The 26,367-nt window shown below is 39.5% G+C and overlaps 1 protein-coding gene across 1 annotated transcript; it reads left to right on the plus strand.

Annotated features, from left to right (window-relative positions):
• Positions 1 to 1,057: 1,057 nt before the first annotated feature.
• On the plus strand, positions 1,058 to 25,016 carry LOC133385482 (gap junction beta-6 protein). The gene is made up of 2 exons (XM_061628593.1): positions 1,058 to 1,365; positions 23,288 to 25,016. The coding sequence occupies exon 2, from the start codon at positions 23,310 to 23,312 to the stop codon at positions 24,099 to 24,101; it is 792 nt and encodes a 263-aa protein (XP_061484577.1). The 5' UTR covers positions 1,058 to 1,365; positions 23,288 to 23,309; the 3' UTR covers positions 24,102 to 25,016.
• Positions 25,017 to 26,367: the final 1,351 nt, after the last annotated feature.

Here is a 26,367-nt window from a genome sequence, read left to right on the forward strand (position 1 = left end):
GTCAAAATGATTTGAAAAGTCTTCAAGAGGTGTTTCAATTGAGGTTCTTTATTTTACATATCACCGACCATCAATAAATGTGTTAGCCAATGAAATGTCTGGATTTAATTATTTAATTTTGTTAATTTACTAGAAGCCATGCTCCAATCAAGTTAAACTTTTTTGCTCTGGGATGTAGTTAAGCATATGCATATCTCTCCTGTTGAAATCTGTGGGACTTAAATGCGCTACATTGTCCAGGGGGAAAAAGTTCCCAGAGCAGGAATGAGCACTGAGTCCTGAAAAGTGGTATATAAATTTAGTTAATGAATGTTTTGTCAGACCTGCTGTGTGTGTAGTTTTCCACTACTAAAAATTTCCTAACTGTTAGAGCCATAAGACAATGGAACCAATTACCTAGCGAGGTAGTTAGTGGGCTCTCTGACACTGGAGGCATTCAAGAGGCAGCTGGACAGCCATCTGTTAGGAATGCTTTGATTCCAACTCAACTATTCTATGATTCTATGATTCTACATCTGTCTTTATTACCTGAACTCATTAAAGCTATCTCACTATTTTGTGATTTTTGGCTGATTCTAATAAAAACATTAATGCTACTGCTGCGGTTTGGATTGTTTTCTTTAATTGGACCAACAAGGTATACACCAAGATATAGACACATAGGTTGACTCTGCAGTTAAATTTCCAAGTTTGCGCCATAGTAGCCAGTCAAGTTTGATTGGTTTTGTTCCATTGTCAGGATGAATGGCTGGGACTGAGCAGTTTTCCTCATGGAAAGGTGCTGAGCGTACCCCTTCCAGAAGACATGCCCTCCAGATATTGGACCCCAGTTCCCAGCCAGTATGGTCAATGGTCGGAGAAGACGGGAGTTGTGGTATAGCAACATCTGGATGGCATCTCACCTGCCTAGGGTGAGATCAGGGGCGCCCTAACCACAGCCTTCCCTCACCTGAAGCGCTCTCAAGAGGCTCCTCTCTCTCTTACTTTTTCTTTCCTTACGCTCTTTCCCCACCTCCTCCAGACAAAGCCTCTCTTCCTCACCTTGTCTCAGCACGTCAAGAGAAGGCGGGCGGGAGGCAGGCAAGCAGGTAGGGGGCGGGTTAAAACCCGCCTCAGACTAACAGGGAACAACTTTCAAGGCTCCGAGGGGGAGAGCGAAGAAGACCGTAAACTGCCGTCTTGTCCCGACTGGGGAGAGACGTCGACGATCACCGCCCACCAAAACGCAAAAGGGACGCCGGCTGCTCGCGGGGAAGAGCCTGGTACCGGCAACTGTCGGAGCCTGGTTTTCCCGCCCTCTCAGCCCATGGTGCGCTTGGCTTGGCGAGGCGCTCAGGGGCTTTGATTTCCCTCAGACGCTGACAGGTGAGCCTCCTCGTGCCTTCTTCCCGCAGGTAGTTTGGCTCCCGTTTTTGTGAGGAGGGCAGAGAGGCACCCTCGACGCCCCTCGAGCTTCCAAGAAAAGGGAAAGGTTTTTTCTCTCCTCGGTTCTTCTCGCAGGCTTAGTGAGAGTGCCTGGTCACCAGGGTTAAGTTCCCCTGAGCTGCCTTGTTTCTACTCAGCAGTGAAGGCAGCATGTTAGAGACGAGATTATTTTCCTTTCTTAGCAAGTTGTGACCCAACTGTGTCTGGAAGTGTTTCCCATAATCCCAAAGAAAAGGGGCTGGTTAGGGAAGCGCTGTCTATACATGCTCAGAGGCGATATTTGATATTATTTTACATATTGTTTTCTGAGTGGAAACAGATTTTCGGGACTAAACCTTGATGCGGGATCCTGACTCTGTTCTGAGACAGAAGAATAGTAAAGCCAGGTTTAACTTTAGGTGAAGGGGCTGGAGAATAAAACAAATTTATGGAGTATTAGCCTATAAGGAACTCCATGGTCAGAGGCTATTGCCTTCATTACGTCTTCCTTGTGGACTTGAGGGAGGTTGATCCAACCAGCACAACTTTTACAGAGCTCTTCCTCCTTTGTAAAAATTATAGCAAGCAAACACAAAAAAGAGCCAGTGACAAGGATTTTTCCATGAAAGCTTGTGCCACAATAAATCTTTAAGATGCTACAAGACTTTTCTTCTTCTATTTTTGGCAATACTCCTCTTAGAAACCTATTCCAGAGTTTTGGTGAAAGAAATAATCCTATTTCATATATCTCCTTTCTAGGTTTCTGCTCCACAGTAGTGGTCTATTTAGTCTTAGCAGGACTTTCCCACTTAATGATTTTTTTTCTTTAGAGTAGTAGTGAAGTTTTGGGATAGGGAGGACAATGAGTCCTGGCTGTTGCTTCACAAAAAAATGGACTGGTTTGTAATCAACGTGCACAACAGGTTTGGTAAATATGCTGTTTGGGGAAGATGCCTTATTGTGTGATTTATTTCTCCAATTGCTCTCTTGTCTTTTACTTCTGATCTCTTACATGGCAGATCATGACAACAGAGAATGAGTTTATAAGTAAAAAGAGGTTAATTTTTGGTAAGAGAAATCAGATTTCTTCTATTTTGAAAAGGTATGAGAATGGAAGACAGATGATGTGCATTGTTTCCCCCTAACATATACAAAAATGAGATCTTGGACAAATAATCTAATCAAAGCCATAAAACTGGGCTCTTAATGCCACCTTCAGATGTTCATTGTAAGACTAAAGTCCTTACTGTTTGAAAATTGGCCTCATATTGTACTCCCATTGATCTTGTCAAGAATGCACTTACACACCTAATAGCCCCTTAAGATTACTATATTCAAAAGCATCTAATTTACTTTTTCATCGCTTGACAAACAGATCTGGCAAGTTTTGCTGTGGGTCACTTCATATTTCTATTCCACTTTCCTACCATGCCCACAGATTTCATCTTGATCTGTTTTTATAGAGTGGCCACCACTTCAGTTCTGTTTTGTCTTCATGATGTAATTACTTCACATTTAAAATGGCATCTTGCTTCTTTCACTCATTTAGGTATGTTTATTCCATATCCATGTGATGTGTTTTTGATACATTTGGCAGCATCCTACAGATTTAAGCTTTTTGACTTGTAAAGATATTAATTTAAATCCCTTCACAGCCACTACCTCACTGGTTAGCTTTTGCCAGGTCAGTAGCTCTAATCCAGAGAAGAAGCAAAAAGATCAAGCCTATTTCTGGGTTCATGTTATTTAAAATATTGCTCTGAGAACATTAGAGAAATGATGAGATACAAATATAAATAAATCATTTCCTTCCTTCAAACAAATCGACAGCTCTGGCCACCTGTTGTAATGGTGTAGCTGTGACCCTAATCCATCAAGGAGTAACATACATCAAAGTCCTGAAGTCCCTAGATACAGTTCTTTTGTCCTCTTTACAGATAAAGCTGGAAGAGGATCTTACCTTGTATGTCTGTTTCAGCACACAAATTGCTTTGTTGGATTGGGCAATATGGTTGTCCACCTGTAAAGTTGAAATAATAGCAGCCTCATATCAGAGTTTTTATAAAGATAAATGCGATATAAACTGGAAGTATGCCATGTAACAGGCATATTATAAATGAATGAGAAAAGGATGCTGTAGCCAATTATTTATGTTTGAAACCATGCTGTCCCTTTAATATTGAACCCACAAAACTGGTCGGAGCTGCTGAGTCCTCCAGTGGCAACTAAGTTGGATTTCATTCAACTTGGAAAGTGTCACCATACAATGTTGGGAAGCCTCCAGTTGGTGGTTCCAGCAAACATGCTATTGTACATGTTCCTCCTAGTTTCTGTGTTTAGGACACAGGCACTTTAAGGAGTTGGTTGAAGATCTCCAGTGAAATAAAGAGCAACTGGATTTTCTGCAAAACTTTTCCATAAATTTTAGCTGGCTCCTTCTCCATTTTTCTTTCCAACACCACCTCTTCTTCTGATGGCTTAGTAGTATGTCCATTTACTTTGAAGACTTCTGCATATGGTATTCCATACAGCATAAAGACTTTTGTAGTATTCTCCTGCCTAGTACGTCAAGGAATGCATATCACATTGAGCAGTTACAGGGATTTCCTTATTCTTTTAATTCCCAGCCAATTCCTGCAAATGTTTAGTACTTATGGCTGTGTATGACATAGCTGTGAAACCAAACCATGCAGCAAAATAAATAAAGGTAGAGGCAATTAAAGTTAATTTGTGACACACCTGGGCTGGTTTTTGTTTTTTATAAAAGCCTCACATGAAAATGAAACAGAATTGTGTTTGTAAAATCACTAGATTTCTTCCCAGGTGTGTCTATCACATGTCCAACATAAATCATGCTTCAACTAATTATTGATTAGGAAATTAAAGTGTGGGTATTTCTTTGCCACAGGGATTAACAGAAGTGCTACAAAAATACTCCTGCCCTGGACAACTTAGCTAAGAAAACCTTGCTCTGAGGTACAAGGGAGTTTTTTCCTAGAGGAAAGGGGCTGCAGTTTCCTTTCTATGATAAGCAATTTAAACAGATAATGGGCATCATGTTTTCTTCACATAAAGGCAGATCGATAGATCTGGTATACTTTAATTCTTAGCTACAGAATGCAGTTGCTTCAATACTGTGATGTAGCAGAAAGAGTTTTGTTCTAGTCCTATTGCTACCACTGACCTCTGGTCATGTAGTTACATATTATGAGGAAAGCACAGGGTAATGTTAAATTGGGGAACACTTGCAGGGAGACTGGTGGGCACAAATGGGTGCTTAGCCTTTCCCCATCCCCCAGTTTTCTGTGGGTGTGGGGGGCGAGACAGCCTGCAGGGCATCTGCTTGTGCAAGATAGGCTTAAGTACACCTGCTCTCCAGCCCATTTACATTCTAGCTGTCCAAATATATTTGTGAACACATATTTGCGAGATAACATTTTGCTCTGAAAGACTAATAGTGACATTATCCTCTTTTACTGGACTAATTTTAGTTAGACTTCATAGAACAACAAAGAAGTTGCTAAATTGGGAACACACATCAGAATTGAAAAAAGAATACTGAGCAATTTGCATGTTTTTGCACAAACACTAACAAAAACTTGCTCCAATTAATCTGTTACCTACCCGTCTTATATTTTCTCCTGCCTGTTCCTGCAACATAAGAATATAGGAAGCTGCTTTATACTGAGTCAGACCACTGGTCCATCTATTTATTTTTATATTTCCATGTATAGACCGCTTACTATCTGAAAGATCTCAAAGCGGTTTACAATAGAATACAGAAGATACAATAAAAAATATCATATCAAATTAATTTACAAAACAAAATACATGAACAATATCCATATACATAAACACAGTATAAAAGCCAGCACAGGCCTCAAGGGACCCAAATGCAAAAGAATCAAACACTGGAATTCCTTGCAAGGGCCTCAGGAAGAATGTATTTGCAGCTGATACTCTGAGCTCTGATAAACCAGGCAGGTGATGAGGGTTTAGCACCCATCGACAGCACTAACATGATCAGCTCAGTATTGTCTATGCTGGCTGGCAGCAACTCTCCAGGTTTCAGGCAGAGGTGTCTTCCAGCCCTACTTGGAGATGTTGGGGACTGAATTTGAACCTTCTGCATGCAAGGCAGATGCTTTACCACTGAGCTACAACCCTTCCCCTCAATTATAACATTAGCCTCAATTCTGCTCTAACCAGAGGCAACTAGTCATTTTTAACAATAGGGGTTGACGCATTTCCTATCCATATGAAAAGACATATCCTACCAATTAAATCCAGGATGAGCACTGTGGCATGTATGGGACAAATATCAGTACACACAGAATGCTATTTCTGTGTATGGATCTCTCTTGCTAGGTCAGGGTACATGTCTCCCCTTCCCCTACTCTATCAATAGTTTTTTAAATATTTTCACCAGCTACAAGTAAGTATGATAAGCTACCAATATAATAGGTTGGATCTAGACCAAATTAGTCTAGACCAATGACACAGGTGCCATTGAAATCAATGGGACTTAAAATTAGTCATGACTAGCTACTGATACTGATTTTAGTGGGCCCTAACTGTGACTTACCTTGTCTTGGTCCAATCCAATATCATGAACTGATTACTAAAGCAAGAATAAGTTATGTTAAAGCTTTGAAAATTATCTTTTGAAAATCCTTGGGGAAATTATTATTAAATGGGGAAGGGCTGTAGCCCAGTGGTATCAAGGGAAGGACCATAGCTCAGTGGCAGATCAAATGCTTTACATGCAGAAGGTCCCAGATTCGATTCTGGCAGCTCCAGGTAGGGCTGGGAAGGGGTGGTATTAAATGCTAATCCTCCTAAGAGTAGATCCATTAAACTAATATGCATGACTCATGTTGGTTCATTAAAATTCAGTGGGTCCACTCTGAGTAGGACTTAGCTGAATACAACCCAAAGACTTCTGTCTGAAACCCTGGAAAGCCAACTGCTGTCAGTGCAGACAATACTAAATTACAGTAGGTGGACTTTTAGATGGCTTCCTCTGTTTCTCTTATTGTGGACTGGGAAAGTAAAACATATTCCAGGTTATAAAAAGTTAACTAATTTTAATAGAATAACAAAAGGGAGACATCACAGTAAGATTCTCCCCTACAATTGCTTATAAGCAATAAGGAAAACTCTTCTATGCAACATTTATTTAATATGCTGTAAAAAGGGTTTTGTTCTTCTGTTTAACATGATTTTATATAGACTCTACTTTTAATTAAATGCAATAAAATATTGATTTTAAAATGCGGTCAGCTTTGCAATAACAAATATATATCAACTCCATGTATACAGAAAAATATTTTTGCCTCTCTCCTACTTCTTTATTTACCTTCCCTTTTCATCATGCAAAGGAGAAAAAAATAAAAGTTGGGAGAAGCCACATTTACCAATATGTTTGTCTGTCCAGAGGCCACTTAAAGTAGTGAAATGTTCAAGGTATGAACCAGATCTCATTAAACATGTTTATTCTGTTTATTCTTTTGTACACTATTCATTCTTTTGCCACAAAATCTACTATATCCATGAGCTATATCTCCATGCCAAGTTGAATTTTGGCCTTCCATGATTGAAATATCAACCACTTGGCAACTAGTAAGGCTTTCCCTGTCTGGGCAACAAAGTAAGGTTGCATCCTCAGCTCTTAACTGTAAGCAATTCAATAGTGTATGAATTAGTCCATGTTCCATGGATAACTCATATCTTTAAAAAGGTAAAGGTGTCCCCGCACTTATAGTGCCAGTCGTTTCCAACTCTTAGGGTGAAGTCTTGCGACATTTACTAGGCAGACCATTTATATGGGGTGAGATTGCCAGTTCCTTCCCCGGCCTTTCTTTACCCCCCAGCATATGCCGGGTACTCATATCTTATATCTACATTTTTAGGAAATAAAAAGACACCGAGCTTTCTCTATTTAAGGCTAGAAGGCTTAAATATGCCTTATTTTATTGTGCACAGCTAGGCGGAATGTTAAAAAATGTTTTGCCATTCTTTAGTATGAACAGCAACATAACATTTAAAAATAATAATGCAAGTTAAATTAAACAATCAATTATAAAAATAAAATACTGTGAGATTTAAGATGGATGTTGGGCTGTAAAAGCCTCTTCATTTCTGAGATATTGCTTCAGAATCAGGCTTTGACAATCCTCTTGACCATATAATGGTTTTTTAAAAATTGTGCAGATTTATATTTGGCGAACTGTTACAGGTATGAAGAATTTGCAGATGCATTGTAGCTCAGGCATTTCTGAAATATACAAGCCCTCCCTCGACTACATAGTACCTGAAACATAGTGGGTATTTTGTTCATATTTATAGGCCTAGGAATTACTGGTAGAAACCATCCCATGGCCTTCAACCACAGAGATAGCTTATGCTGGACAGATTTATGGCATGTTGTCAGAGTACAGTTAGGCAACTTCCTGTGTTCTTTTGTTTCTTTTGTTTTATTTAAGTATTTTTATATTGCCTTTCAGGGAAAAATGACCTCAAGATGGCTTACAAATAAAATAATAAAATAGTTTCTAATGTAAAAGTACAAATCACAATAATAGCAACATAACATCAATTCACACCAATAATAAAGTAGTAGCAAGAATTAAAAATTCCATCTTGAGAGTGTAGACCAACATTATTATCCACTTAAAAGCAGGCCAGTGAGGGAGCCAAACACATTCCCCATCAGATGGAGTTCCACAGGGACAGGACCAATACTGAAATAGCCTTGTCTCATGTCCATCAACCTAACAGATTTTACCACCCGGACCATGAGCAGGTTCCCTATAGCTGATTTTAAGGCCAGGGTAAGTAGGCAACCCTCCAAACAACCTGTCTCAAGCTATTTAGGATTTTAAAGGTAATGACCAGCACTTGAAAAATCAGTGCAGCCAGTACAGAATTGGTGTTTTCTGCAGTGTTTGCTTAGCCCCCCCCACAAACCAGGCAGCTGCATTTCTGCTCCAGCTGAAGCTTCCACACCTTCTTTAAAGCTCCACCTACAGCACGTTACAGTAATCTCTTGGTGTAACCAGGGCATGAATTATTGTGGCAAGTTTCACTTTCTTTAATAAGAGGCACAGCTGGTAGTTCAGATGAAGCTGAAAATAGGCACTCCAGACTACCAGTGCCAGCTGCACATCCATAGATATCGCTGAGTGCAGGAGAAACCCAAAACTGCATGCCTGGTCCTTCAGGTGAAGTGCAATCTCCTTGCACATCTCCATCCAGATCCATGGATATCTTCTCCACAGTCCCTGGGTTATGTTCTGTGTTGAAAGAGGGTATTTCATTCTTTTGTCTATGGCCCCTTCAGACATTGTTGCTTAGCCAGAAGATAATTGCATGGATTAGAATAGTAATTGTGTATTCAGACCTGATTATATTCTCTGGCTTTCAAACATTTATTCACCTTCAAAGCTTGCAACAAAGTCATTAAAAAGTGGCTTATGTACCATTGCAGTAACATAGTAAGGGACACCAAGAACACCACTGAAATACTAATATCCCACTTGTATTTGTACTAATAGGGGAAATAGCTGAGCTTCTTGGCTCATGGTGCTTTTTGGAGGATGGATGCCATCTAGAATTTCTAAACTATCTGTTGTAAGAATATCATCTGTAATGTTGCAAGCATACTTGGGAGGTTGCCCAGGTCCTGAAATCTGTACTGAAGGATTTGAAGGGTTTCTCCAATAGTAAAATTTAGCAAGGATGCTAATAAAACGCCTGTATCTTGCATTTTGTTATAATTTAATCTAGAAAGTTAAATGCTATTTTCCTCTCTTGCAATCATAGTTAATCAGTACTCTAAAGACCTGGTGTTTCCAAATGGCTACATTTTGTTTCCCTCATCCACCCACCATATTTTCAATCATAGTCAAATCAAAATCTATTGCAAACTGGATACATGGTTTTGCTTTGACTAGACTTTATGATCTTTACTTAATACACACTGAGAACAGAGATAACAACCTGAATGCCATCTGCTGTTGTTCATTGTACATCAGGTTTCACGACTCACTGTTTCAAGATGTGTGAAAGTAAAATATGAAAAGTAGAATATACATATCATCCTGAGAGAAAAATGGTACAGTAAGCACAAATGGGAGCATCTCATATTGTTGGTCACTTTAAAATCTTATGCTTGCATCTAGACATTTTAAATATGCATATCTGGTGCTTTGATATTTTTTGAGTCCTAAGGATTGGAACTCTGTTTCAGACCTAATTGTGAGACTCTGAAAATTAAATGCAAATTCTTAATCAGAATATACCAAGTCATGTGAATTTCAAGAGCTCAATGTGTTTCAGAAAGGTGTGGGTGTGTTTGTGTGATAGCTTTTGCATATGTTCAAACATAGGTGTGACCTGTCATTGAATATCCTTGTGTCTAAACAGTAATATAAGAAGTAACCCTGAGATCAGGAAACACCTAATACTTGAAAGCTGTAGAATACATGTGTGCAGACTTCTGAATTGGACTATGATCTGATGTCAACAGTCTGAAAAATTTTGAATAAGAGGTGAGCATCTTGTGAAGGGTGCCTTCAAAGAGTAAAAAAAAAACTCCCTCAGTAAAGATTTCTTTTGCAAATTTAGTGGCTGAGATTAGACTCTCAATAGTTTAATATTTGGAATTATTGTAAGTAGAGCTCTGATCCCCTATAATACTTGTCAGTCTAGTTGAAAACAAAGTATTGAATTGACCTGCAGTCACAGTATTGATAAGCAAGTGATTTTTAAAAATACTACCCTTCATTGAATTCAGATTTCAGCATGGCATATAACAAAATACACGCAGTAACTTATTTATATAATATTAGAACAATAGCTTTGCTCACGGCCGGAGTTCGATTCCAACGGTAGGAGGAAGTCGAATCTCTGGTAAAAGGGGTCGAGGTCCACTCAGCCTTCCATCCATCCGTGGTCGGTAAAATGAGTACCCGGCATATGCTGGGGGGTAAAGAAAGGCCGGGGAAGGAACTGGCAATCCCACCCCATATATATGGTCTGCCTAGTAAAAAGTTGCAAGACTTCACCCTAAGAGTTGGAAACGACTTGCACTATAAGTGCGGGGACACTTTTACCTTTTAGAACAATAGAAATGATAAGACAGCACTTAAAACTACTATGCAGCCTAAATGCCTGGGTAAATAAAAATGTTTTGGTTTGGCAAGCCTTTTTAGGGAGGGGATTCTGAAGCCAGGGCACCATCACCAAGGGAGCCATTTCCCTTATGCAAGGCAAAGAGAGAAGGGTGTCACTAGAAGTTATTAAAGGTGTGGGCATATTGGTATGGGAAGAGATGCTTCCAGTATTTTGTTCCAAGCCAATTTTTCCCTATCCTCTCTCAAAAATGTGCATATGCATTAATGTATCTGAAATAAGGCATTCCAATTTTGCTCTTATTCCAAGATGCTTTACACACATCATTTTTAAGATGTACCTGTAAAACATTTTACATGTACATAGAAGACTTCCAATGGTACAACAAACATATTCTAGTTGCATGTGTCATAAAGATCCCATCACAGGTTGGCTGTGACTCTAAACCACATTTACATGAAGGGACAAACATGGGTTAGTTGATGGGTAATGTGTGAAACAGTCTTGAGCAATAGTGGTGTTTTTTTAACACATGCAAAGGTGATGTATCTAGTTATGGCTACTTCTCTTCAGTAGCATTTTTATGTAGGCAGTGTCTGAGTTGTATTGTGCATTCAGGTCAACACTGTAGAATGAGCAAGCAATATTTGAAAAGTATCCAGAAGCAACCATTTGTAAGAAAAACATGAAGTATTTTAGAACTGTGCAAAGAATTCAGCTCAGGGGTCATCCACTGTAGGTTAATTGCATTGATTGGGAATCAGTGTTTGAATTAGGAGAGGGTTAAGGGGGTCCTTTAATGAAACCCACAAGCCTCCCCTCACTTTAGCAAAATTCTAGCACCCTTCCATCGTCTTCTAAGATAGCACTTAAGGGGGCTTTCACAAAAGATAAGGAGGCAGGATTCCCTCTGTAGTTTTAACACTGCTGTAAACATATATAAATCAGTAATTCCCAATTTTTTTCCCCACGAACCACATGAATATTGCTGATGATCTTCGTGGGTCACTTAATGATTTTTCTGCCTGTTGTAGCAATTGTAATGTGCTGTGCTACATGATCTCTGATTTTTAATTGTATTTTTATTTCTGCTTTTATTTCTTATGTTGTATTTTATTGTATATAACAATTTATATTCCATAGAATTCAACCTGTAATACAATAAAATATGATATAAGAAATAAAAGAAGCAATAAAAATACAATTTAAAATCAAAATGAATATTTAATATGGACATGCTGCAGACCACTTGAATAAAGTTCATGATATATATGGATCAGCCTCTTATCCTGGATAAATTAACAAATTATCTTCTGCTAGCATTGCTATTCTAATGAAGCTCCTGACCATAGTCAAAGTATCACATCTGTACAGCCCCTAAGGATAGCACAGTACTATATACATTAGAGGTGGTGGTGGTGGTGAAGGCATTTGCCCTCTGAGATTCGAAATGGTGTTTTTTTATGGAGTACATCATTAACCAAATTAACCAAATTAGAAATGCTTCATGGGAATGGGTTGTCCAGTCTGATATCTTGTCTTGAGCATTTGCAAATATAACATGCTAATAAGTAGATAATGTTGCTTGGCTGTAGTATAATTACAGACACAGATTTTATTTTTAATAAATGTGTAGAATAATGTTGGAAGCCAGCTATAGCAATATTAATATTCCAGCACTGATTTTATCCTGACTATCAATGGGAGTATTAATGTATAGGCGACTACCAAAGAAGTGCATAACTAAGTGCATGGATAGTGGTGTTTTTCAAAAGTTTCCAAAGTTTCTGGGAGGAAGGGCAGGATACAAATTTAATAAATAAAAAATAAAATAATAGCAGTTTGTAATATAGCATTTTTCAAAGGGGAGGGAGATCCCAGTAGCACGTGCAAGAGCTGTGTACAAAGAAGTTCTTTAGATAATAACCATCCAATAACAGAAGAGTGTGATTTCATCCTAATTTTTAAATAGAACATTGTTCAATATATCCAAGTCTTACAGTTGAATTTACTAGGAAGTGATTCTACCTGATCTCAGTGGTGCACTTCTAAGTAAGTATGCTTAGGATTGAAGCCTAAATATTGATTAAGATGTTGTTGTCCCTACTCTACCTACCTATCCTATCCCTCTAATCACAATAAAGTCTCCCTCAACACACTACAGTAAAGCCTCCCTCACCATACCAGCTCCTCTACCTAGATGTTCACTTCACAATCCCTAATCCTATCTCTTCCAAGACAATTCCCTATCTAACTGTCAAAACCAACTATTTTTCACTTTCAAAACCCACTCTGTACTCTCACACCACTCCCAGCCTTACATCATCCACACCTCCTAGCATTCCATTAACTCTTTCTTACCTGAATAACATTTCATAACAAGTTTAAACATATCAACAAGTCTGATTTCGTTACAGGGATATTGGATTGCATTTTGCTGATGTTGTTTGGACACTGAGAAAAACTTGCATGCATAAGCAGCACTGAGTCCACAATAAACTGCTGTGTGGAAGTGCCCCTAGAAAGCAACTGGCTTCTTTCTGGATGAAGGTGGTAGATTGCTGAGAGATTGTTAAAGAGGGTAGACTGGCTGCTTGATAATGCAATTCTTTATATGTTTGTTCATTACTCTCATGTAAGTGTGTAAAGGATTGCAAACTTAGGCAGCAATCAAAAGGGTTGTGTGGGAAATCCAAAGGCAGTTCTACTGCCTTATCCAAAGTTCTGTTTGGCTCTTGCCAGCAGAGCTTTCCAGGACATGTATATGCATGTGCGCACACATGCACACATTTTCTTTCTCATTCTTTCCAGTGGAAGGGAAATGGAAGGCAGAATTGTGTCTCAATTTCTTCCTGGTTTGGGAGCTTGACAGGGAACTGGAAGGTATTTGTGTCTTCGGATCCCTTCATTGCTCCAGCGTTAGAGCTCCAATGTCAGTTGAGCCATGGCACTGGAGCTGTCAAGGTAGGAGCAATCTGATCAGTCCTATGGCCCATGGCATATCCTCCCAGGGACCATAATACTATGCCCCTAGTGTTACAAACATAATTCTCTGGTAAGTTGTATTGATCTTTTTGTTGTTGTTATTATAGATGCAAAATTGTCTTATCAAAGCATTTAACAAACCTTGCTCCAAAACATTATACTGGCTCAGATAAAGCTCTTTTTGACTAATGCATGCTGGGGGACATGTCTTTTAAGCCAGCATGTTAAGATGCAAACCGAGCCATCTCTGTCTGGCTCTGTCTGCATAGGATGCAGTGTAGTTGGATTCCTGCATTGAGCAGGGGGTTGGACTCAATGGCCTTATAGGTTCCTTTGAACTCTACTGTTCTATGATTCAACTGGTGATGCACCATTTGGGCTCTGCTGCAAAAAATAAAATGTCTTGGGTGAGCACTGAGTGTAGTATCTTATTTCCAGTCCTGCCTATACTGTAGAAATGGACATTTGGATTACTCTTTTCCAAGTATACTATACAGTATATATAAATAGGTTTAACAAAGTAATGAGAGGACACTGATCTGGGCTCAGCAGAAATTCATTATACCTGTAGCCACATTTTAAGATCATAACTTGTAAAAATGTCCAAACCTTGTGTGTTACTACTTTTGAAGATGCTTCATACTCTACATTGTTTCAGTGATTCCTGTGGTAATCATGGAGAATGTGAAGAGAAGAAGCATGTCCTGGACTCTCCATAATTTGGGAACATGCAGTGGACATATGCTGGGCAGTCACATTTGGCTGTGGCTTCCTGGCACTTATCCACTGTGTGTTTTAGAACAAAGCTCTGCTTTGCACATCATGTGTTTATTGCGCAAACACTGGTCAAACTTTGGTGTATCTGTAGTACCATGTGATATCTAAAATGGCTCTAAGCATAGCTCAGAACTGGGCTTGTTCAGTCTACAAAGACTCTGATCACTATAGAAAGCAAGCAATATAACATGTTTCTAAAATTTGTATTTAGGAATTAATCCTCGTAAATCTTCTAGATTAACTAGAGATCCTGTATACTTTGTAAAGGAAGATAATGTCTTTTTAATAGTATTCAGAAACAGTCCTCTGTTCTTTTCAAAAGTTTCAGTTTCATTGATCTCTTAAATAACATTAGTTATCTAAGATTTTGACTCTGTCTAACAATGTCTAATTCTAAACAGCAATGCTGCATTACCTTCAATCAGCAAAACAGAAAATGCTTTTGGTGCTTTCTTGGGTAAAAGAGTGTGACACACAAATTTGCTTGCAAGTGGATGAGCTTGTTTTCTACCCAATGCTCATAGCTTGAACCTTAAAAGGTTGTATACATGACACATAATAGGTGTCAGAATTAACTGCATCCTGCATATAATGTTACACCATCTCATGTATAAACACAATGTAACTTTAAACAAAGAAATCATAGTGTGGAAATTAATTCTGAAATTAATTAAATACCACATATATCTAAGTTCTGGATCCTACTATTTTGGACCACAACTAGATTCGTAACATTTGGGCCTTGGCACCTTTCAAAAAACATTGTGAGACCTACCTCTTTGTGATGGCCTCTTTTGATCTCATGGTTAAGTCAGGAAAGGAGAGAGATATAGATGAAATGTTGCTGACTTTGCTTATGTTACTTGGTCTGAGCCTTTGAAATGGAACAGGTTTACAGGATTATTTAAGAACTGCAACACAGAAATCATTCATCATTTGTGAAGGCAATTATTCACTGGTTAGAAGTGAAGCAAGAATGCCAGTTTCCTTCAAAGTGAAGTTTGTGGAAGTGTCTTTATCTTAATCCAAAATCAAATTGCCATTTCTGGCCTTTTCTATTCATACACAAGTTTGTGTGTGTGAGGGGGTTTCTTTTAACATGAAGGACTGCTTCTCAGCTTTTGAAGTGGATTCTTTATATTTTGGGAGATACCTTCATAACCAGTAGAAAACCTATTATAGAAAGAGTTGGTCATTATTCTACTTCCACACTGGGCACTTACTTTGGAACAGCCATGCTTTATTTTACTTATTTTTTACAGGGCATCTGCACAACATAATGAACAAAACAACTTTCTCTTATGTTTTCCCTGTTAAGCTTCAGTGTGTTTTTTCCCCCAAAGCTCAGAAAATCTGACTTTAAAACAAAGCAAAACAAAACACTTCAGTGGAATAGCTGTTCACTTTGCCCAGGTGTAGAAGGCATATTGAGCTTCTGTTCAGTTTGTTATGGCATGTAAAGGTTACTCGATAGTTCCTTCTCCATGATCTCTCCTCTTTAGAGTCAACTCTATCATGTTGACTCTTCCCTTTCCAAACAGTGTTGCCTTAATATGTATCCTCACCACTAATTGCAGTGGGGCATGACAGGAAGTGCAGTGAGGGGAAAGGGGGCATTTCCCAATTAATGTGGTCCCAATTAAAATGCCCAACATCTGCAGCTGGGGAAAGGGGACTGCCCATTTGACTATAGAGTTAGAAGTCTGGAAGTATAGTTGCTATTCCACTACCATTTTTAAGTAGAACAGCAATGACTGGATGCTGCTAATTTTTCATGTCCAGAAGAATCCAAACTTTTAAAGGACAATGATACATTTTGTGTGAAATCACTCATCATAGATAATGTATTCACTGCTTTGGTATCTTGAACTGAAAGATATATCTTATATTGATATAGTTTAGTTTAGTTCGATAGTCTTCATCCTTTTCAAGCTCAGGACCCACCTTCAACCTAAACATGCATTGTGAGCCCATTTCTTATATATATATATTTAACCATGTATTTGTACACTGGTGTGCTGCTATTGCAACCCAACTTAGATCAGGCCACAACCCAATAGTAAGCCACTAGCCCACAATTTAGTTTAGGTCACACAAAAAACCACAAGATGGAATTCTCCCTTCCCCCTGCACAACTTTTAAAGATACAGAAGACCTCTTGGAGGCTGGGCCTGGCAACCAAGAGGTCTTCTGTATCTTTAAAAGTTGTGCAGGGGGAAGGGAGAATTCCACTTTGTGGTTTTTCTCATTACAATGTTGCAAGAATACCTGCACTTGGCTGACTTTCTCTTCTCCTAAAGATACAGGATCAGTCTCAGGCCAGGAACCTGGCAACCCTACTAGGCACAGTCATTAATCAAAATGGAGACAACAGTCAAGAAATCAGAAGAAGGCTAGGACTGGGGAGGGCAGCTGTGAGAGAACTAGAAAAGGTCCTCAAATGCAGAGATGTATCACTGAACACTAAAGTCAGGATCATTCAGACCATGGTATTCCCAATCTCTATGTATGGATGTGAAAGTTGGACAGTGAAAAAAGCAGATAAGAGAAAAATCAACTCATTTGAAATGTGGTGTTGGAGGAGAGCTTTGCGGATACCATGGACTGAGAAAAAGACAAATAATTGGGTGTTAGAACAAGTTAAACCAGAACTGTCACTATAAGCTAAACTGATGAAACTGAGGTTATCATACTTTGGACACATAATGAGAAGACATGATTCATTAGAAAAGATAATGCTGGGAAAAATAGAAGGGAACAGAAAGAGAGGAAGGCCAAACAAGAGATGGATTGATTCCATAAAGGAAGCCACAGACCCGAACTTACAAAATCTGAACAGGGTGGTTCATGACACATACTCTTGGAGGTCGCTGATTCATAGGGTCGCCATAAGTCATAGTCAACTTGGAGGCATATAACAACAACAAGGATTATGTAAAACAGGGAAATCTTTTTTGGTAAATCTAAATTGCACAGAAAATTTGTTCTATTATTCCCCATGAGCCTTTGTGCACTGCACTAGTTTAAGGAATGCAGTAAGACTCCCAGGGTGATATTTAACTAAGCCATACTCAGAGTAGACCCACTGAAATAAAGACATTTATTAAGAACATAAGATGAGCCTGCTTGATCAGGCCAACGGCCCATCTAGTCCAGCATCCTGTTCTCACAGTGGCCAACCAGTTGACTATGGTGATATGCAAAGGACAGTTTCCCCTCCTATGGTTTCCAGCAACATTTGGAAGCACATTGCCTCTGCCTATGGAGTCAGAGCACAGCCTTCATGGCTAGTGGCCATGATAGCCTTTTCCTTCATGAATTTGACTAATCCTCTTTTAAGTTCATCCAAGTTGGTGTCCATCACTGCCTCTTGTGGGGGTGAATTCCATAGTTTAACTATGCCCTGTGTGAAGAAGTACTTTCTTTCATCTGTCCTGAATCTTCCAACATTCAGCTTCATTGTATATCCACAAGTTCTAGTGTTATGAAAGACAGAGAAAAACTGGCTGCCCATAAGCTACTGGGCTAAGTTCAAGGTTCTGGTTTTCGAGTACAAAGCCCTATACGGCTTTGGACCAGGATACCTGAAAGTTTGTCTTACCCCTTATATACCCAGTTGATCACTACGCTCTGCAGATGAGGGCTTCCTGTAGATACCATCTTATTAGGAGGTCCTTTCCACACAACATAGGAAGTGGACCTTTAGTACAGTAACACCTATCCTTTGGAATTCCCTCCCCTTAAATATTAGTCAGGCGTCATTTCTGTTATCTTTTTGGCACCTACTAAAGACCTTCCGCTTTCAACAACCCTTTTAAGTAGAGACTTTATCCCAGTCTGCATCTGTGTTGGAATTGCTTTTTAAGGTGCTTTTAGAGCTTTTAAAAAAAGATGTTTTGTTTTAATATATTTTAATGTCTGTTTTTATAATGTTTTAGTGTTTTTGCTTGCCGCCTTAGGCTCCTACTGGAAGGAAGAGTGGGATATAAATTTAATAAATAAATAAATAAAAACTTTTCTCTATCAGCTGTCTCCATGCATGCATTATTTTATACACTTCTATCATGTCACCTCTTACTCATCTTTTCTCTAAACTGAAAAGCCCCAAATGCTGTAACTTTCCTCATAAGGGAGTCTCTCCATCTCCTTGATCATTTTGGTTGCCCTCTTCTGAAACTTTTGTAGCTCTACAACATTCTTTTTGAGGTGAGGCAACCAGAAGTGTACACAGTATTCCAAAAGCAGCCACATCATAGTTTATATAATGGTATTATGATATTGGCAGTTTTAATTTCAGTACCTTTCCTAATGATCCCTAGCATGGAACTTGCCTTTTTCACAGCTGCTGCACACTGGGTTGACATCTTCATTGACCTATCCACTCTGACCCCAAGGTCTCATTCCTGGTCAGCCACCGCCAGTTCAGACCCCATAAGCATATATGTAAAATTAAGATTTTTTGGTCCAGTATGCATAACTTTAATTGAATTGCATTTGCCATTTTACCACCCATTCACTCAGTTTAGAGAGGTCCTTTTGGAGCTCTTCACAATCCCTTTTTGGTTTAACAGTGAACACTTTAGTATCATCAGCAAACCTGGCCATATCACTGCTCACCAGGAGATCATTTATGAACATGTTAAAAACTACTGATCCTTGGGAGACTCCACTTTCTACTGCCCTCCACTGGAAGAGCTGCCCATTTATTCCTACTCTCTGCTTTCTGCTACTTAACCCATTCCTGATCCACAAGAGGACCTCTCATCTTATTCCTCTTGTCTTTGGTGAGGTACCTTGTCAAAAGCTTTTTGAAAGTCCAAGTACAATATGTTAACCAGATCACCTCTATCTATATGCTTGTTAACACTCTCAAAGAACTCTAATAGATTAGAGAGACAGGACTTACCCTTGCAGAAGCCATGCTGGTTCTGCTTCAGCAAGGCTCACTTTTCTATATGCTTAGTTATTTTATCTTTAATAATATTTTCTACTAGTTTTCCTGGGACAGACATAAAGCTAACCAGCCTATAATTACCAGGCTCCCCCCCCCTCCGGATCCCTTTTTAAAGATTGGTGTTACATTGGCCACTTTCCAGTCCTCAGGTATGGAGGCAGATCTGAGGGACAAGTTACATATTTTTGTTAGAAGATCAGCAATCTCACATTTGAGTTCTTTGAGAACTCTCAGGTAGATGCTATGTGGACCTCGCAATTTGTCAGTTTTTATTTTGTCTATTAAGCTTAGAACTTCATCTGTCATCACCACTATTTGCCTCAGTTCCTCAGACTCTTCCTGCAAAAGTTAGTTTAGGCACAGGGATCTGCCCTATGTCCTCCACCGTGAAGACAGATGCAAAGAATTCATTTAGCTTCTCTGCAATCTCCTTATCCTGCTTAAGCACACCTTTGACTCCCTTGTCATTCAAGAGTCCAGTCATTTCCCTAGATGGTCTCCTGCTTTTAATGTATTTAAAGAATTTGTTGTTATTGTTGTTTATAGTTTTAGCAATGTGTTCCACAAAATTCCTTGTTAGCATCCCTTTTTTGTCTTCTTATATTTCTTTTGCCAGAGTTTGTTTTCCTTTTTATTCTTCTCATTTGGACAAGACTTCCATTTTTTGAAGAAAGCCTTCCTGTCTCTAACAGCTTCTGTGACTGTGCTTGTTAACTATGCTGGCATCCTCTTGGCCTCATATTCTAGCTGAGCTTCTAATACTGTTTTTAAACTCACAAGTGTTTTAGATTGATTTGACCTCTGGATGTTGCCTTCCTTTTTACCAGTCCCCACATTCGATACCATGGACTGAGAAAAAGACCGATAATTGGGTGTTAGAACAAATTAAACCAGAACTCTCACTAGAAGCTAAAATGACAAAACTGAGATTATCATACTTTGGAGACATAATGAGAACATCTGATTCACTAGAAAAGACAATAATGCTTGGAAAAACAGAAGGCAGTAGAAAAAGAGGAAGGCCAAACAAGAGATGGATTGATTCCATAAAGGAAGTCACAGACCTGAACTTACAAGATCTGAACAGGGTGACTCATGACAGATGCTCTTGGAGGTCACTGATTCATAGGGTCGCCATAAGTCGTAATCGACGTGAAGGCACATAACAACAACAACCACCTGCATTCTGGGGAAGGTTCCTCTTTTGAAATCCAATGTGGCTGTGTTGGATTTTTTTTGGCAATTGGCCATTTACATGTATGTTTAATTTAACAGCACTATGGTAGCTGCTCCCACTCTGTTTGACAACACTTACATCTCACACCAGGTGCTGGGCACCACTTAAGATTAAGTCCAGGGTTGCCATCCCTCTGGTTGGTTCCATGACCAACTGTTCTAGGGCACAGTCATTTAGGGTATATAGAAATTTTACCTCTTTGTCATGACTGGAACACATATGTAGCCAGTCTACGTCAGGGTAGTTGAAGTCACCCATTACTACAACATTTCCTAGTTTGGATGCTTCCTTGATTTCATTTTTATCTCAAGATCTCCCTCAGCATTTTGGTTAGGGGGACAATAGAACGTCCCAAGTATTAAATTACTCTTGGGGCCTGATGTCACCACCCACAATGATTCTGTGGAGAAGTTTGCCTCTTTGGGAGTTTCAAGCTTGCTCGATTCAATGTCCTCTTTCATGTATAGAGTGACATCACCTCCAATATGTCCTTCCAATATAGTTTATATCAAGGATTAACTATGTCCCATTGGTTTTCTCTGTTCCATCATGTTTCCGATATGCTCACTATATCAATGCTTTCCTCTAAGATCAAGCACTCCAGTTCTTCCATTTTGGCTCAGAGGCTTCTAGCATTAACATATAAATACTTGTACACAGTGTCTCTTTTCAAGTATCTTTGGCCAGCGGCGTCACTAGCGGGAGTGCGGGGGGTGCGGACCTCTGGCGTGCGCCCTCCCAGGGGCATGGATGGGGGTGGCCGGCCTTGCGCGTGCACATGCACACGCTCCAGGCTGACTGTGGAAGGCCTGTCCCAGCTTCACCGCCAGCAAGTGGGTGCCTACTTTCGGCGCACACTGGACCTGGTGCCGGGGGGCCCTTGGCGAGCCCCCAAATCTTGTGCTGAGCACATGCATGCATGCAAGGCCAGCCACCCCTGTCCATGCCCCTGGGAGGGCGCGTGCCAGAGGGGCACCCAGCCAGAGAAGCAGGCCTGGGAACTCCGGCACACCTCTCTCACCCCGCCAACGCTGCTCCTGGTCTCGCCCACCCGCCTACCTGCCTCTGAGGAGGAGTTGGCTGCTCCGACACCAACCCGGAGCTCTTCTCAGCTCCTTTGCCGGGCAATGGTGTGGGCGCCCTGCCCCATAATGCGGCAGCTCTGGGTGTCACCCCCCTCATGGTGTCACCAGGGTGCAGTCCGCACCCCCTGCACCCCACTAGTGACGGCCCTGTCTTTGGCACTTTGGTTTGGCCTGGGGTATTTTTTATTTCAGTGGGTCTACTGAGTATGACTCAGTTGGATATCACTCTTGATGTCTTCCTTGTCTTGCCCAACTGACATGAATGTCTGGGTTGTTCATTTACCTGGTTAAAGATGGCAAATCTACCAAAAGCAATAAATATTGCCGCTTAATGTAGCCATGTGCTTTGTTCTTATTTTGTTCCATTTGAAATATTTAGCAGATAATTCATAGCAATTTGATGTGAACTCAGTGGGACAATGCAACTGTATTTGTAAATTAAGTTCTGCAATGAGTTTTCCTGTCTATTCCCATCCTATGTGCCGTAACAATTGTATACCATGCTTGTAGTACAGTAATATCTCAGTTAACAAAGTAGATGCATTCCTAGACATTACTTCTTTAACAGAAACTTTGGTACCAGAGGTAGGAATAACATGGAAAGAATAGGGATAGGTTCTTATACCCGCTCATCGATGGTGGGGGCAGCTTCAACATTGGCTTTAAAGGACCTGAACTTACAAGATCTGAACAGGGTGGTTTATAACAGATGCTTTTGGAGGTCACTGATTCATAGGGTCGCCATAAGTCGTAATTGACTTGAAGGCACGTAACAACAACAACAACCCAGCACCCACCCACTCCTACTCCTCACTCCTCTCCCCTCCTTCTCCTCCTCTGAATCTTATTGGATCATTCCCTCACCAGCCCTGGAGAAAGCAAGAAATATCTTTAATGTAAAGCAAATACACAGGCTTGAAAGTGTATCCATAGCAAAGCAAAGACACAGGTTGGCCAATTTCACCTTAAAACAATGGCATAGGCTTGAAAGTTTATCCATGGCAAAGCAAAGCTAGTCAGTTTCACCTTTTAAAAAGCCTGAATTAAAAAGAGCTTCATTCCTGGAGAATTTGTTAACCGAGGTATTACTGTACTATGAATCATGCTTGTTAGATCCATGGGGCCAAGCTATACATTAAATGCAGCTTTGCATTTAATGTACAGGTTTTCAAAATACAAACTGCATCAGCTGAGGGGGGTAATTATCAGGATTCCTTTGCTGTGCTCATGAGGAAAATCAATTCTTTGAAAGTGCTATTTGCATTGAGAGGAAATCCTCCATTGACACCACTTGCTATAAGTGTTCTTGCTACCCTGAATATGTATGCCTATTTTAAGAAACAGATTCAGAACACCGTTAAAAACTGCTTACTCAAATAAATGAGATACTACTAACAGCATGATTCAGTGTTGTTTACTCAGAAATGTTCCATTCAATTCAATGGGATTTACTCACATGTAAATTAAATTTGCATAGGATTGCAATCTCATTAGTATTTTATAGCAGATTTTTTTAAGAAGCTAAAACTATTCTGGACATATATTATTTTGGGCATAAAATTTAATAGACGAGTCCTCTGATTATTTCAATCATTCCTCATTTCATAAATACTTTTTTTAGTGTTGGAGCAGTTTATGTATTTTGCCTTACAAAATTATTATGTATTTCATAACTCAGTCTTTTTTGGCATATTCTTCTTTTCATAATAGGTCCAAAGACTCAAACGACACGATGGACTGGGGAGCACTACAAGAATTTTTAGGAGGGGTAAACAAACATTCTACTAGTATTGGAAAGATCTGGCTGACTGTCCTATTCATCTTCCGTATTATGATCCTTGTTGTTGCTGCAGAAGAAGTCTGGGGTGATGAGCAAGATGATTTTGTGTGCAATACTTTGCAACCAGGATGCAAAAATGTCTGCTATGATCATTTTTTCCCCGTTTCTCACATCAGACTCTGGGCCCTCCAGCTCATCTTTGTCTCCACTCCTGCACTCTTAGTGGCAATGCACGTTGCATACAGAAGGCATGAAAAGAAAAAGAAGTTCCAAAAGGGAGATAAAAGATGTGAATATAAGGACATAGAAGAAATAAAGAGACAGAGATTTCATATTGAGGGCTCTTTATGGTGGACATATACTGCCAGCATCTTGTTCAGGCTGATCTTTGAAGCGGCTTTCATGTGTGTGTTTTACTATATGTATGAGGGGTATCACATGCCTCGGCTAATGAAATGCAGTGCTTGGCCTTGTCCCAATGTAGTGGACTGTTTTGTTTCCCGACCCACTGAAAAGACTGTCTTTACCATTTTCATGATTGCAGTGTCTGGTATTTGCATTCTGCTAAACGTAGCTGAGTTCTCCTATTTGCTGCTAAAGTTTTGTGTTAGAAGGTCTAGAAGAGCAGGAAAGCCAAAGAATCTCTCCAACCATGAGAACAAGGAAGAAAGTAAACAAAACGAAATGAACGAGCTTATATCTGATAGCTGCCAGAACACAGTAACAGGATTTCCAAGCAACTAAAGTGAACGCAAGCCTACCATGCATTTGATACAGAATAAATGAATGGCCACATTCATAGCTCCCTGTGAAATTGGTTAGATTTAACTAAGCAATAAATTAAGTCGGTAAACATGAGCATTACTACATAGAATCATGTTGGAATTAGGCATGTCTTGTTGTTCTGAAAGGTCATTAACAGCATAGGAATGTAGTAAGTAGTGAGGATTAAAGAGATTACATCTTTTTATGCATATCCTTACCAAGTCACCTCTGATTTGTTAGAAAGTGATACTTATTAGTGCCTTCTTACCAAAGGGAAGGGAAATAGCTGCCTTCCAGATCAGATACTATTAGTATTACAAGACACTTTACTACTGTAGTAGCAGTTGAATTGTGAGCTTGCATCTAAATTAAAGTATTTTATATGGTGTGAGATTCCATATTTCTTGGTGTTAACATGTAAGAATGAGTTGTGTCTATTATTTTAAAACAAGCATGAATGTTGATGTCTTCATATTGATGGAAGTGAATTGTGTTTAAGCATATGACTTTGTTGTTATGTGCCTTGAAGTCAATTACGACTTATGGCGACCCTATGAATCAGCGACCTCCAATAGCATCTGTTATAGCATATGACTACATGCTGTAAACAATTCTATGAATACTTTATTCTACATACTAGTAGTTATGAAATTCTATGTATTATAATCCATTAATGATATATGCATATCTGAATAAGATAAACACTTTGGTTTCATATACTATATAAGATCTCAAGGAATATAATGTTGGATTTTTTTAAAAAAATAACTGTAGACTGAAAATGGTAGAACATAGGATACTAAATGGCTGAAAATAATGTGAAGAAATTTTTTTCAACCAGTATGAGCAAAATTTTAGAACAAAGTATTTCAAATAAAGGAAAAATACATTTAACTTGGTACGTGTTTAATATTTTGTGTGTTTTGTTAATTGTCAGTGACTAAGTAAAACAAGACATTTAGCAGTATTCTGTGAGAGACCAAAGGATATAAAAGATTTAAAGTTGAAGGTGTAGAATTAGCCATGCTCAAGGTAGAACAGGGCCAGGATTGGTACCGGCCGTGGATGTCAAATGGCTTTGAATTTCCTTTAAACAGCTGCAGTTGTAGTCTTGTGCATTCATCTAAGACTTGATTAGCCTAACCACTTTGTGAAATGAGGCTCTTTGATTTGTTAACACCATCAGTGCAACAAAGACTGAGGGGAACTAGTAGCCACAGTTATATATTTACAGACACTTTATAAAGGAGTCCTGGCTATGTGAGTTCAGGACAGCCCCAATGACAAAGCAACAAGAAAAAGGTAAATAGGGCAGTTCAGCATCTGTGCAAATTCAGCAGCAGGGCAAGGAAGCAAGATTATCACAGCCCCTTCCATTTATTTCACTATAGTGATTTTAAAGCAAATGCCACAGCACCATGTTGAAAAATAGCACATTATACAAAAAACTATTATGAAACTAGAAACCAAACCAGCATAACAGGGGAGCTAACCAGTGTTTACCATAGAGTGGCAGACGTGACTCTCTGACTGTAGGAGAGAAGTCATCTAATAGGTGTGTGCTTGATGCAGTGAGCTTCTGACTCTTATGGAACAAATTCCCTTGGGGCTAATATGGCCAAGATGGAGAAGCTCAGAAAAGTAGAGAAGTATATAGGAGGTCTATAAAAGCTGGGAACCATCGAGTTGGACTTGGGACAACTCATCTCTGAGAGATGATGGTGTAAATCTAGGGTGATGGCCCATGTACCTGATCTAGTCCCCAGAGCAATTGTTATTGCCTTAAGACCCCCCACGAATTTTGCAACAGAAGCAAAAGGATCAAACCTCATCCAAATTATGCAACATTAATCCTTCCTGCACTGCCCCTGTGTGGAACAACCACAGACTTTTGCTATCTCTGCCTTCCACTGGCACACCCACTCAATGTAAGAGTACCAGGTGCTTCAGGTTTTACTCCACTGGAATCAATCAAGAAAACATTCTATTTTTAAAAAGTGCCTGTACCTTGGAAAGCTGCTTGATAGCCACACATTCAGCAACTGAATCTTTCCCCACCACTGCATCTCACCGTTTTGGAAAGACTCCACCTGTTGAACCTTTCATCTTCCAGGAAAAAGGTGGCTCTAAAGCAGGACATGCATTTCAACTAAAACTAAAGTAGCACACACACACACCAGAGAATGTGGTTGGCTATGCCCACTTCCATTTTTGCATTGGTCACACCTACTGCTGGCATGTCGCC

The sequence above is a fragment of the Rhineura floridana genome, chromosome 5, assembly GCF_030035675.1.
Source record: "Rhineura floridana isolate rRhiFlo1 chromosome 5, rRhiFlo1.hap2, whole genome shotgun sequence".
NCBI lineage: Eukaryota > Metazoa > Chordata > Lepidosauria > Squamata > Rhineuridae > Rhineura > Rhineura floridana.

Excerpts from the sequence above, each read along its gene's own strand:
- LOC133385482 (XM_061628593.1), top strand. The coding sequence starts at position 23,310 with ATGGACTGGGGAGCACTACAAGAATTTTTAGGAGGGGTAAACAAACAT.